Raw genomic sequence first — 14,176 nt, 5'->3', positions numbered from 1 at the left:
TGATGCTGCTTGGCCTGCTGTGTTCATCCAGCCCTGCACCTTGTTGTATCAGTGCTGCACAAGTGGCTTAACCCTTTCTACCCTCCTAAATGAAGCACTGAGCATGTTAGACAGGAACAAACACAGAAATCAAACAGTCAACAGAACTCCGGTGGAAACTTAGCCAAATTAAATCGAAACGTCGCAGAGTTGTACAGCACAGAAACAGGCCCTTCGGCCCAACTCGTCCATGCTGACCAGGTTTCCCAAACTAAACTAGTCCCCTTTGCCAGCATTTGGCCCGTATCCCTCTCAACCTTTCCTATTCATGTACCTGTCCGAATGTCTTTTAACTGTTGTAACTGTACCTGCATCCACCACTTCCTCTGGAAGTTCATTTCCACATACGAACAACCCTCTGTGTGAAAAAGTTACCCCTCAGGTCACTTTTAAATCTTGCCCCTCTCACCTCAAACCTATGTTCTTTAGTTTTGAACTCCCCTACCCTGGGAAAGAGACCTTGGCTATTCACCTTATCTGTGTGCCTCTCTTGATTTTATGAACCTCTATAAGGTCACCCCTTAACTTCCAGGGAAAAACATTCCAGCCTATTCAGCCTCTCCTCATAACGCAAACCATTCAGGCTTGTAACAGCCTTGTAAAACTTTTCTGCACCCTCTCCATCATGATCTGGAGTGATTTCGTCCCCACCTTTCTCTAAAGACCCTCTAACGTGATGGTGGAGTCCGCACGCTCCATCTTAATGAACAGCCAAGCAGCGGATCGAACCATGGAAGAGGGGACAGACAGTTGTGTACTACTGTCAGGATCTTTTGTTCATCGCTGTGCCTTCTTTAGACACTGAATTCCAACAGGACAGGAGCAAAGCGTTCAATAGAGACTTACAGTTACAGACCACGTCACACACTCGCTGTAGGATATTGCAAAGTGCTTTTTTTTTAAACTGTGATTTCTGAAGTGCATGCACGATTCTAAGGAATACAAAAGCGAAGCAGTGGTATTACTACTGGGGAAGTAATCCGGGATCCAGCTTAATGTGCTGAGGTTATCGGTTCAAATCCCATCACTGCAGATGGTGAAGATTGAAATCAGGAACAAAAACATTCTGGAATCTAATGCAAGTTAATTGTCATTAAAGCCTGTGTGATTGACTAATGTTTGTTAGGAAGGGAAATCTGCTGCCCTTACCTGGCCTGGCCTCTGTGTGACCCCAGACCCTCAACAATGTGGTTGACTCTCAGCTGGCCTCTGAAATAGACCCAGCAAGTCACTGAGATCAAGGGGCAGTTAGAGATGGGTAATGGGGAGGTGATGGCCTACTGGTATAATTGCTAGACCGTTAACCCTGGTAATATTCTGGGAATAATATTCAGGGAATCCTGCCTTCGCAGTTGGTGAAATTTGAAATCAATAAATATCTGGATTTAAGAGTTGAATGATGACTGTTGTCAACTGTTGGGGGAAATCCCTTCTGGTTCACTAATGTCCTTTAGGGAAGGAAACTACCATCCATGCCTGGCCTGGCCTAGCCTACATGTGACTCCAGACCCAACGCAATGTGGTTAACACTTTACTCTTTTAACAATTACAGATGGGCAGTAAATGCAATAAAACAGAAATGCTGGTCAGTAATTATTTGACCTGATTTCCTTTGAAATTATGGCTGTAGAATCATAGATTCCTTCCATGCTGACCCTCCAAAGAGCATCCCATCCAGACCCACGCCTCTGCCCTAACTCTGCATTTCTCATGGGCAATCTGTCCTAAACTGCACATCTTTGGACTGTGGGCTTTAAACCTGGAGCACGCGGAGGAAACCCACGCGGACACAGGGAGAATATGCACACTCAACACAGACAGTTGTCCAAGGCTGGAATCGAACCTGGGTCCCTGGCACTGGGAGGCAGTACTGCTAACCACTGAGCTGCCATGCTCCACAGACAGTGCTGGAGTGTCAACCTAGATTATTGTGCATAAGTCCTGCAGTGGGACTTGAACCCATGACGTTCTCACTCAGACAAGAGTACAACCCTCTCTGTGTCCATGGCTACATTCCCTTAAAGGGACAGAGATGCTTCACAGATCACCACAGGCTTCCCCTGTGCCCCTTATTATAGATCTGTGTCACTGAGCCGGGTCTGAGTAATGTTGCATTTCCTGCCTCATTGGTATCACTATGACAATATTCCAGTCAGCAGGCACGCATCATGAGTGGACGGTTCTGTTATGGAAAATGAAGCTTAATCCATTGCAGTTTTCCATCGTGAACATGCGCTGACAGAAAGAGACATTTTTCATGGTAAACATTTAAGGAAAAAATACCTCAACCTTCAGCCAGTTGTCTTAATATCACCTCAGATGGACCACATTGGGATTGTATGTTGTAGCAGTGAAGCCAGGGGATGTTAGGTGTGGACCTGCCATATTGGAGTTTCTGATGGTGGAACATTGCAGTTTGTGGGAATGCGTGAAACTGATAGATGAGACATCGTTGTCCCACCCAACTTGTCCACCTCAATAAGGAGGTCCAGTAAGACCAAAACACCTTATTTCCAAGTATGACTGGTTCCTCCCTCTGGAAGGGTGTGCTGTGCTAGATAACATGAATTTCACTGCTGTTTGTAGAAGTGGTGCTCCCACACAGCCAAACACCAGTTGGACGACACAGCTGGAATACTGTGAACAGTTCTAACCCCCATCTTGAACTAAAGATATTGGAGGCAGTCCAGAGAGGGTTCATTCGGTTCATCCTAGGTATGGAGGGATTGGCTTATAAGGAGAGGTTGAGTAGGTTGGGCCTGTGCAGTTATGAATGAGAGGACACCTTATTGAAACATATGAGACTCTTAGGACAAGTTAGATGTGGAGAGGCTGTTTTCGTTGTTGGACATTCTAGGACCAGGGGCCCTAATTTCAGAATGAAGCATTGCCCATTAAAGACAGAGATGAGAAGGAATTTCTTCTCTCACAGAGTAGTGAATCCGTGGAATTATTGACCGTTAACGCTGGATTGTGAAGGGTATTCAAGGCTACAATGAAGGGGATATTTAATTGGTGAGCGAATGAGGGAAAAGGCAGGAAAGTGGAGTTGAGGATTACCAGATCAGCTGTGATCTCGCTGAAAGGCGGAGCAGGCTCGATGAGCTGAATGGCCTACTCCTGCTCCTATATCTGATGGTCTTAAACGCACCACTGGGCCTCATTGAAGCTGATCAAACACAAGAAAGCCATTATTGAAGGGCTGCAGCGCTGACTCTAATGTGCCAGCTGAGCCTTCGCTGAGTCACATACTTGTGATTTCGAGAATCATGATAACAAACTTGACACTACATTCCAAGTCTGTGGGTTAAGGGTTCTCCAGGCTGCTAAAGGACAGTTCACTAATGGAGCCTTATACCAGGGACTGAGAAGAACAGCATCAACGTTGCCTTTGGCTGATAGAAGAGGAGAAAATAGGTGTGGGAGTAGACCATTTGGGTCTTTTGAGCCTGTTTGGCCATTCAGTATGACCATCCAACTCAATTCCTGCCTTCTCCCCATATCCTTTGATCCCTTTAGCCCTAAGAACCATAACTAACTCCTCCATTAAATCATTCTGGCCTCAATCGCTTCCTGTGGCAGAGAATACCACAGATCCTCCATTCTCTGGGTGAAGGAATATTGTGTATCCTCCTGGGTTGTGCATATCAAAGTGTGAGGACCAAGGAACAAGTGTCATTCCCCTCCCGGCTGCAGGCCACAATAACCTGACATCAGGTGGCATGGACGGGTCGTGTTGTTGCAAAACTTGAATGAAAAATGTCCAAATAGGTGCGGGGGTTACACGTTGGTGGTATGGAAATGTCTCAGTGTCAGTCTCATAGCCTCCACAAAGGTCTGTCCTATTAATTTCCACACAAGGGAGGCTGAAGTACAGTCCTGACCAAAGCATTGCTACATCGTTGAAAATCCTCTGAAGACCTTCAGATCAATAAAAGCAGATATTAAGAGAGAGAGAGATGGAGAGATAGAAACAGGGGGCAGCTGCTTGAGACAAGCTTCCACCAACAATCCCCAATAACCAACAGCTCACAATGTGACAGAGCCTGCAAAGCTATACAACTGATGAGCCATTGACAAAGCTGAAGCAGATATTGACCTCTTGAACATACGCCTTGCACAAAATTTGAACCTGGCTGAAGAAATGCGGTGTGTTGCCGAAGTTGTTTGACTTGGACTCGTTAGTACTAACCTGAGTTGGCCAAATTTCAAACAACCGCAAAGATAGCATGTATCAGACCAAACTCATACAATTCCTTATGCAAGTGTTGCAATCAGTTGGAATTCAACTTTCTTGCATTCCTCCAGTCTTTTCTGTAATATTCGAACATCAATATCTCACTGAGAGCCCAGCTGTCCCTCAGCAAGGATCATAGTTCACAGGAGGGATAGTCAAAGGTGGTCAGCCACAGTGACCTAGGAGACAAGCTTGATGTTTCTATCACTGCTGTCTGCAGTGGGGGACACTGCGTCTGTGGGGCTTAAGGTTTCCTTTCCCCAGTGGCACGCACAATGGGCATGGACGTAGCACGACAAAAAGCTTCTTAGTCAAGGCTTTCCAATCCATAAGAGTGTGAGTAGGCCATTCAGCCCCTCAAGCCTGCCCTGCTATTTAATACGAAATTGGCTGATCTCATCAACACCACTTTCCTGCACACTCCCCATAACCTTCAATCCATTACTAATTAAAAATCGGTCGATCTCCTCTTTAAATTTATTCACTGTCCCAGCATCTACTGCGCTCCAGGGTAGTGAACTCCACAAATTCACAACCTATTGAGAGAAATAATTCCTCTTTATCTCAATTTTCAATCTACCATCCTTATGCTAAATGATCTCTTGATTTAGGTAGCCCAGATGAGGAAACATCTTTCTTGTGTCTACATTGTCAGTTCCCTTTTGCGTACATACCACAATTACATCTCCTCGCCTACTTCTAAATCCTAGTGTGTGTGGGCTCAAACTGCTCAACCTTTCCTCCTAAAACAAGCCTTTCAACTCTGGAAATAAGCAAGTGAACTTCTTTGATCCTATCGTGTTCTCCGTTCTGTCCTACACCTGCCACTCCCCAAATGGTCTCCCATATAGTTTACCATTCTTTTTGCATCTTGACTGTGCTGAAAGCAAGACGGCCCTCATTCGCCAGCAGGGCAACTTTCACCAGAATATCCCTTTGTAACTGCTGACCACAATACCTCACCCTTCCCCTGCCCTGGATCTCTCGCTAGAGCTCAGATAGGAGGCCACAACCATGGGCAGTCCCACAGCACTTTTATGGCAGTGTAACATTCCAAGTAGCTTCAGAGGAGTGTTACAAACAATGTTGGTATCGAGCCACGTAAGAAGATAGGCGAAGATGAAGAAGTTTTAAGGCAAGAAAATTTAAAGAACTGGGTGGCACGGTGACTCAGTGGTTAGCATCGCTGCCTCACAGCGCTAGGTTCGATCCCATCCTCAGGCTGCTGTGTGGAGTTTGCACATTCTCCCTGTGACTGTGTGGGTTTCCTTCCGGGTGCCCCAGTTTCCTCCCATGGTCCAAAGGTGTGCAGGTTAGAGTGGGTTGGCCATGCTAAATTGCGCCATAGTGTCCAGGTTAGCCATGGGAAATGCAGGGTAACAGGGATATGTAGGAGTGTGGGTCTGAGTGGGATACTCTTCAGAGGGTCGGTGTCGACTTGATGGGCCAAATGGCCTGCTTCCACACTGTAGGGACTCTATAACTGGAGGAGCATGAGAAGTTGAAGGAGGCAGTTGCAGAGATTGGGGGTTGAGACAGGTGAAGGCTAACCTGCCAGTGTTGGTGTGATTCAAATCCATATGCTCAAGCTGCCCGAAAGAACTGCAAATGCTGTAAATCAGGAACAACAACAAAGTTGCTGGAAAAGCTCAGCAGGTTTGGCAGCATCTGCGAAGGGAAAAAACAGAGTTAACGTTTCAGGTCCGTTTTTTTCCTTAACAGGTGCTGCCAGACTTGCTGAGCTTTTCCAGCAACTTTGTTTTTGCCCAGTGCAGAGATCTTAAAGAGTTATTTAGCCCATGGAAGTTTCAGAGCTAAGGATAGGTGCAGATTCCACAGAGTACACCTGCAACAGGGCTGATTCCCCTAGTATAATATGCACACACTGCTACTGAGCATTGGTGATGGAAGGAGTGACATTTAAGTGAGTTACTTTGTCCTACATGGTGTCAAGCTTCTTGAGTGTTGTTACAGTGTATTCACAAGTCTCTCAGCAGAGGATCTGGAATGGAATCATAGCATCCTATTGGGATGCATTGGAAGGAGCCCTTTGAGTTCAAACCTGCCCTATCCCTGCATTTCCCATGTTTAATCCATCTCACCTGGACAATTTAGCATGGCCAATCCATCTAACCTGCACATCACTGGACTGTGGGAGGAAACCCACACAGACACGGGGAGAATTTGCAAACTGCACATAGACAGTTGTCTCAAAGTGGAATCAAACCCGGGTCCTTGGCACTGTTAGGCAGCAGTACTAACCCACTGAGCCACCATGCCTGCCCACTTTTGGTATAATTTATGAGCTGTTGACACTGCTCTCCAGACTGAGATACACCTCAATGTCTTGGCTGACTTCCCAGTTCCTCCTGCAGTTTAAAACTCTTACCTATCTGCTCCAGTCAGCCAGGGCAGTGGTGTGAGAATGGGGCGACACGCAAGTGTAAACATGCCTGCAGTTCAGCGTGCGGATAGATCGGAAAGGAAGGGGTTAATCAGGCGGGTCAAGTGAGTCCAGGAAGTGTGGTTGCTCATCAGACAACTAATACCTCCGGCTCAAGTATCAAAATACAACCCTGTACAGGACAGCTAAGGGGCCGAGAGAGAGTGTGTGTTAAGTCAAAAGGGACATTAGAGAGACTGTTGTAAAGGTGGAAGGGGAAAAAGAGAGAGAACAAATTGAGAAAGAGGGAGCAATTAAGAGAAAGGGAGAAGAGTGAGATTCCATCCCTGAGTGGTGTAAAAGATCTGAATCTGTAGTTCATTCCCTGCCGTGTTTGGGTAGTGCTCATACAGCGCACAGTTTGACTGAATCAAGCTCTTGTGTGTGTGTGCTGGGGACAAAAACGATGTTGGCAGCTGCATTGGGAATATGGACAACGAGGTTTGTGTGAGTGCAGCCGGGAATAGAGAGCTTGCCACTTTGAGGCATTGTGTGAGTGAGAGAGCCTTGTTCTGGATCGCACAGCAAGCGAGGCTGCCTGGTGTGAGTGAGCGAGGGGCTTGGATGGACTGCGGCCGCCCGAGATGAAGACACGGTGGTATTACAATTTCGCCCAGGTATGGAACACGCAACTATCTTAAAATTTGCAGCGACCAGGGAAATCCGCAAACCAATACCGTTGAGATTTCTCTCATATGACTGGGGGTAATGATTCACTCTGGTCGGAATAGCGATTACTGAAGGCAACATTTGTGCTGGCCAGTTCAGGAATGATTTAACCCGGAGGGTACAATGGTAGGGCACACATACACACACACAGACATTCATACACACACGCAGACATTCGTACACACACATACACACACGGAAACATTCATACACACATACACACAGACATTGATACATACACACACGGAGACATTCATACACACATACACACACACAGAGACATTCATACAGACACAGAGACATTCATACAGACACACACACACAGAGACATTCATACACACACACACAGAGACATTCATACACACACTCATACACACACACAGAGACATTCATACACACACACAGAGACATTCATACACACACACATGCAGAGACGTTCATATACATACATACACACTCAGAGACATTCATACACACATACACCCTCAGAGACATTCATACACACACAGACATTCACACAAACACACACACACATACACACGCAGAGACATTCATACAAACACATACACACACAGAGACATTCATACACACACATACACACACAATGCATACACACTCATATTGATGACACCATAGTGCACACCAAATGGATGCTGTAGTTATTTTGATCGAAATAGAAATTGCTGGGGCGAATAATCTCAGTAGGCCTGGCATTTGTGGAGAGAGAAGCAGAGTTAATGTTTCGAGTCCGGTATGGCTAGTCAGGAATATACCCAAGGCTCTCTTGTGGCAGGAGGCCCAGGTTCAAGTCCCACCTGCGCCAGAGGTGGGTAATAACATGCCTGAGCGGGTTGATTAGGAAAAAAATAGGTTAAATTAGGAAAAAATATCCACACTGGGTACACACCAACAGTACTACCATATAACCAACTGCATTGGCACAACTTGGCCACTACAATATAACCAGGTTTGATTTTTTTATTTCAAAAATATACTTTGTATATTATAGAATGTACCTTTATAAATATGCAGTTTGGTTCTGCACAGTAGCATATCAAGGAAGCAAACAAATATTGGAGTTTGACTCTATTCGAACAAACCAAAGGCATCTCTTACTTGAACCAGAGGTAACACAGTTTGGAGCTGGAGGAACACAGCAGGCCAGGCAGCATCAGAGGAAAGCCAACATTTCAGTTTCTGAAGAAGGGTCCCGACCCAAAATGTTAGCTTTCCTGCTCCTCTGGTGCTGCCTGGTCTGCTGTGTTCCTCCAGCTCCGCATTGTGTTATCTCAGACTCCAGCATTGGCAGTTCTTACTATCTCTTACTTGAACCAGACTATATTTACATGCATTTGAGGCTCCAGGAGGGTTCAATAACTGAATAGACCCCCATTTACCATCAGCAGGAAGACCTCAGACAGTGGTCTTTCCCCAGCAGCTGCTCCAAGCTTTAGTGCATCCCTCAGCATGTAGTCCTGGGCCTTGGAATGTGCCAGTCTGCAACACTCGGCCAGGGTCAACTCCTTGCTCTGGAAAACCAGCAAGGTTCAGGCAGACCAGAGAGCGTCTTTCACTGAGCTGATGGTCCTCCAGGTGCAGTCGATGTTTGTCCCAGGGAACAGACCGTACAGCACAGAGTCCCGCGTCACGGAACTGCTTGGTACAAACCTCAACAAACAACCATTGCATCTTTCTCCAGACTTCCTTAGCAAAGGCACATTCTAACAGGAGTTGTGTAACAGTCTTCACCCCACCTGCTTTGAGGGCAGTGTGAGGTGGTGCAGACTGACTGGGCACACATGGAGGATCTCACAGACAATGCCCCTCTCACTACCAGCCCAGTAATGTCTTGGTGCTTGTTGGAAATTTCTGGTGATGAGGCTTTCTGCCAATCAGGTTTACGAACCATGAAAACTGTGATCAAACCCAGGTACTCTTAAGATATAATCAGGTCCACACCTTGGGCACTGCAATAAACTGGTGCATATCACATATGCTGCAACGTAACTGGCTACACACACTGTGAATGCTGTGATGTACTTTGATTTTCATAAGGCATTCGTTAAGGTACGCATCAAAGTTTATTGCAAAAGGCAAAAGCTGTGCTGTAGGGAGTTACATATCGGCATGGGTAGAAGGTTGGTTAGCTAACGAGAAGCAAAATACGCATAAGTAGGTAATTTTCTGATCGGCAAAACATGACAAGTGGTGTGCCACCGAGATCAGTGCTCAGGCTTCAACTCTTTACAGCTTATGTAAATGATTTGGATGATGGTACTGAAGGAATGGTAGCTAAGTTTGCTGATGCTACAAAGCTAGGTGGGTAATTAAGTTGTGAAGAGGATATAAGTGGGCCACAAAGGGATATGGGTAGATTAGGAGAGTGGTCAAACATTTGGCAAATAGAGCGTCATGTTGCAAAATGCGAAATTGTCCTTTTTGGCAGGAAGAAGCAATTAACTAAATGGCGAGGGATTACAGAGGTCTCAGATGCAGAGGTGTCTGGGTCTCCTAGTGGATGATTCGCAGAAGGTTAGTATAAAAGTGTAAGAAGTAATTGGGAAAGGTAATAGAATGTTATCACTTATTTAAAGTGGGATTGAGTACAAAGTCAGGATTTCGTGCTTCCGTTATCCAGGGTTCCGGTGAGACCAGATCTGAAGTACTGGTCACCTTGTTGTAAATGGTTGTAAGTGTCTGGATGCAGCTCAGACAAAGTTGACTTGACTAATACCTGGAATGGGGTGGGAATCATCTTGTGAGGAAACATCAGACAAGCTAGGCTTACATCTGTTGGAGTTTAGAAGAGTGAGGGGTGATTTGAGTGAATCACATAAGATCATGAGAGATCTTTGACGAGGTGGACATGGAAAAGCTGTCAGCTCCGGTGTGAGAACCGAGAACTAGGTTTGAAAACAGGGCGTCATTCATTTAAGACAGAGATAAGGAGAACTTATTTCTCGCTCAGAAGGTCGTATGCCATCGGGACACTTCCTCCTCAAAAGCCGTAGAGGCAGAATGTTTGAGTATTTATGAGGGTGAAGTGGATAGATTCTTCCTGAGCAAGTGTTATGCAGCGGTGGTTATCAGGGTATGCAGGAGTTGAGGTTAAAATCAGATTAGCCATGACCTTATTGAGTGTCCAAGCTGCCTGGAAAAGCCAAGTGGCCTATGGTTGCTCCTAACTAGTATGTTCCTCACAGGGTGTATACTATGTAACACTCCAATATAACTAGGTACACAGCATAAACCCTGCCATACAATGGGGTACCATGCAAGCTTACAGTTCATTATGCCTCACAGTTGCAATGTGACTAGAGCAAACAGTGATTTACTTAAAACCTGATACCAGTTGTGCCTTTGATGTCTACATTTCATACGTACTGACACTAAACTATGCTACGTCAAAGGACAAACAGTACCAACATCAGACAGCACGGAACTAAAACAACACACTCATGTTCATCTCAATTTTTCTGTTACCATGGTTACACGGTACACTTAAGCTTCTTAATCACTTTATGGCCATAAACAGTGACCGTACCAACGTGCCTGGGATTCTTAAGACATGAATCAGTCTCTTCAACTAGGCCAGCCTCACAAAGCATCTCTGTTCAGCAGAACTGAATCTGTTTTAACTCATCATGTACTCATCCTATGAACAATGAGGTGCATTGAAACACATGGAGAGTGCAAGCTCCCATCCTCACAATAGACATATATTGCAAGATAACCTAGTTTAAGCTGGACACTGGCACAGTGAACACAGCAGTGAACAGAGAAGCCTGGCAGACACAATTTGAATGCCACACTGCACCCTGGGTATACACACCATAAACGGTATGATGTACTCCCAGAAAATTGACCATGTGACTAGGTGCATACACCACAATGTAACCTCCACACACTCGCTGTGTACACATCCACGTAACTGGACCCTCGTGATGTTTATATGTAACTCCGGCTTTTGTAACTCAGGTATGCATACAAAGATCACCAGAATGTAACTGGATACGTGCACCATGAGCTCCAAAACATTGCACAGGATTTGTTAACTATCCGTAAGAGAGATGAGGCTTTGAAGCTCGAGAGTCATTATATTTTGCATAAGGGAAGGAGAAAGCCCTTATTCGGCTACCATGTATTTGGTGACTGTATGCATCATGCTGTACACATCTGACTAACTGAACTTGGCAACATACACAACACTGTAAACATCTCAACACATCCTGGATACATACCTTATACATACTGTACACACAATGAATAATTATGTAACTGAGTACACCCACTGTAGCATGACTGGGCACATTCCCTGTGAACACTGTGCAGTTACTTTTAATTTCCAAACATACATTGTTAATTTTAAAAAAAATCTTTATATACACACATAGTCACGAAAGTAATTCAGTTCTATACAGTCTTTACACATGAAGAAACAAACAAACATTGGATTTTAACTTTCCCCATAGTTCCAACAAATCCAAAGGCATTTCTTATGCAAGATACTATTTACATATATTTGAGGCACCCGGAGGGTCCGATAACGGAACGGACCCCCATTTAACTTTGGCAGGAAGACCTCAGACGGTGGTCTTTCCCCACTGCCCCTCGGCAGCAGCTGCCCCAAGCTTCAGTGCGTCCCTCAGTCCTTGGAATGTGCCAGTCTGGCTTAGGGTCAACTCTGGAAGGCCGACAAGTTTCAGGCAGACCAAGGAGCGTCTTTCATTGGTTTGATGGTCGTCCATGTGCAGTCGCTATTTGTCTTGGTGTGCGTCCCAGGGAATAGAGCGCGGAGTAGAACCTGCTGCATCTCTCTCCTAGACTTCCTTTGCAAGGGCACATACCGAAAGGAGATGAGTGACAGAGTCTACCCCCACCGCAGCTGCTTTGAGGTCAGTGTGAGGTGGTGCAGACTAACCGTGCACGCATGAAGGATCTCACGGATAGTGCCCTTCTCACCACCAGCCCAGCAATGTCATGGTGCTTGTTGGAAAGTTCTAGCGATGATGCATTCAGCCATATGGCTTTGACTGTCTGCACAGGGAAACAGCTGACAAGATCCATCCTCTCCTTATCCCTCGGGGTCTCGGGGACATTGCATGCTGACCACTTCCTAACTTGTGGTCAAAGGTGCTTTTCTTTGCAAATTCCTCCACGAAGGTCAGCGAGGCCAGTCCCATCCCTCGCAACAGTGAGGACAGGTAGAACCTCAGTATGTAGTGACATTCAAGCGTTAGCATACCGAGGGTGTACGCACAGCCGCACGAACACTATATGTTGTCCCCAAGCAGGCGCACGTTGTAACCCCTCACCAGTAAACACACCATGAATGTTATACAACGTCAGTGCACTGTGATCGAACCCAGATAACATTGATTCAGTTTACCCCCAGGCATGTAATCTGTGTCAGTCTGAGAAAGGATGAAGCAGACAGTTGCATAGAGATGGTAGAAGGGCTCTTTTTCTGCCAGTCTTACACTCTGCCTGTGAACTAGCACATCACACCTTTGCTTAATGGTAGAGCTGACCTTTAGCAGGACCAGTTTGCTGGGAAGCGTATCACACAGCATGTTCACCTCCTCACAGGCGAACTACAACTGAATGTGTTCACATTCTGCCTGCGAGAGGGAGAGGTGGCAAATGGGTGACTTCAGACACAGAGCTGGCAGCTCATGCTTCATTTCAGTTTTTTCCTGTTTGTCTTTCCCTTCCTCTCATGGACAGTGATATTTGAGGGATGCAGAGGGGTGACTTCACCGCTCCAGGTCCTACCACATCATGTGCATTCGCAGAAATCCTTTCCAATATTCCCGGAGAGTCTGATGAAAGACTGGATGTGAATTTTCATGGAACACTGCTATAACTCGACTCGAGTTCTCCACAAATCCTTTGATTCTTGATTTCCAATGAATTAGTTGTTCTTTGCTGGCATGGTAGTTGGGTATAATAACGATCCTCTATGGCATTGAGCTGGGATTGGTAGAAGCAATCTTCTTTTTCTGGGTCGTTACCTTTGTAACTTTTTCTGCTGCCTGTTAATGTCCAGTGGATCAGGTGGAATAGCTTGCGAACATGTGACGCGGATTAGCTTGGGGTTAGAAGCCAATGAGTTTAGTGGAATCAAGGGTTATGGGAGAAAACAGATGAAAGTGGATACAATGGGGTGGCACGGTGGCTCAGTGGGTTAACACTGCTGCCTCACAGCGCCAGGGACCTGGGTTTGATTCCAGCCTCAGGCGACTGTCTGTGTGGAGTTTGCACATTCTCCCCGTGTCTTCGTGGGTATGCTCCGGTTTCCTCCCGCAGTCCAAAGATGTGCAGGTTAGGGTGGTTTGCCCATAGTGTTCAGGGATGTTCGGGTTAGCCATGGGAAATGCAGGGTTATCAGGGATGCGGTGGGTGTGGGTGAGATTCTCTTCAAAGGGTTGGTGATGGGCTGAATGGCCTGCTTCCACGCTGCAGTGATTCTATGAAATTAAGCATGGGGTTGCAGTGATGGTGTCTGGTTACTTTTGTCCGATTTGATGATTCCTGTGAAACGCCGTCAGTTGTCTAATATGCGATTAGACAGTGGGGTGTGTTCGGCAGAGTCTGGGACCGAGGCATGCTGTGGCAGGATCTCCAAGCCACAGTTATTCACATGCTGGCAATCGGTGATTTATTTCAAAACTGTTCTAGGCTGTACCATTCGAAAGGGAGGGAGGTTCAAGCAGCCAGTGTCTGACCTCGAGGGTGGAGGGGCTTGGGAAGAGAGGAGTGAGGACTCTATCAGAGCTGTAGTGGCA

At 46.0% G+C, this 14,176-nt stretch overlaps 1 protein-coding gene across 7 annotated transcripts in view; it reads left to right on the top strand.

Moving 5' to 3' along the window:
* LOC109919061 (ral guanine nucleotide dissociation stimulator-like) overlaps window positions 1–14,176 on the top strand; it is a 166,219-nt gene that overhangs the window by 79,279 nt on the left and 72,764 nt on the right. The window contains exon 1 of one of the 7 annotated variants that reach the window (XM_020519020.2): window positions 6,738–7,336. The exons of 5 other annotated variants lie outside the window; for them this stretch is intronic. In XM_020519020.2, coding sequence (XP_020374609.2) covers window positions 7,304–7,336 — 33 coding nt within the window. In that variant the 5' untranslated portion in view covers window positions 6,738–7,303. Of the gene's footprint in view, window positions 1–6,737; window positions 7,337–14,176 lie in introns of those variants that run through there. One more of the 7 variants, XM_020519021.2, reaches the window with a different exon arrangement.

This window comes from Rhincodon typus, chromosome 35 (genome assembly GCF_021869965.1).
Source record: "Rhincodon typus isolate 14 chromosome 35, sRhiTyp1.1, whole genome shotgun sequence".
In the NCBI taxonomy this organism is placed as follows: domain Eukaryota; kingdom Metazoa; phylum Chordata; class Chondrichthyes; order Orectolobiformes; family Rhincodontidae; genus Rhincodon; species Rhincodon typus.
Note: the sequence above shows the minus strand (reverse complement) of the source record. Positions and strands in the feature narration are given on the sequence as shown.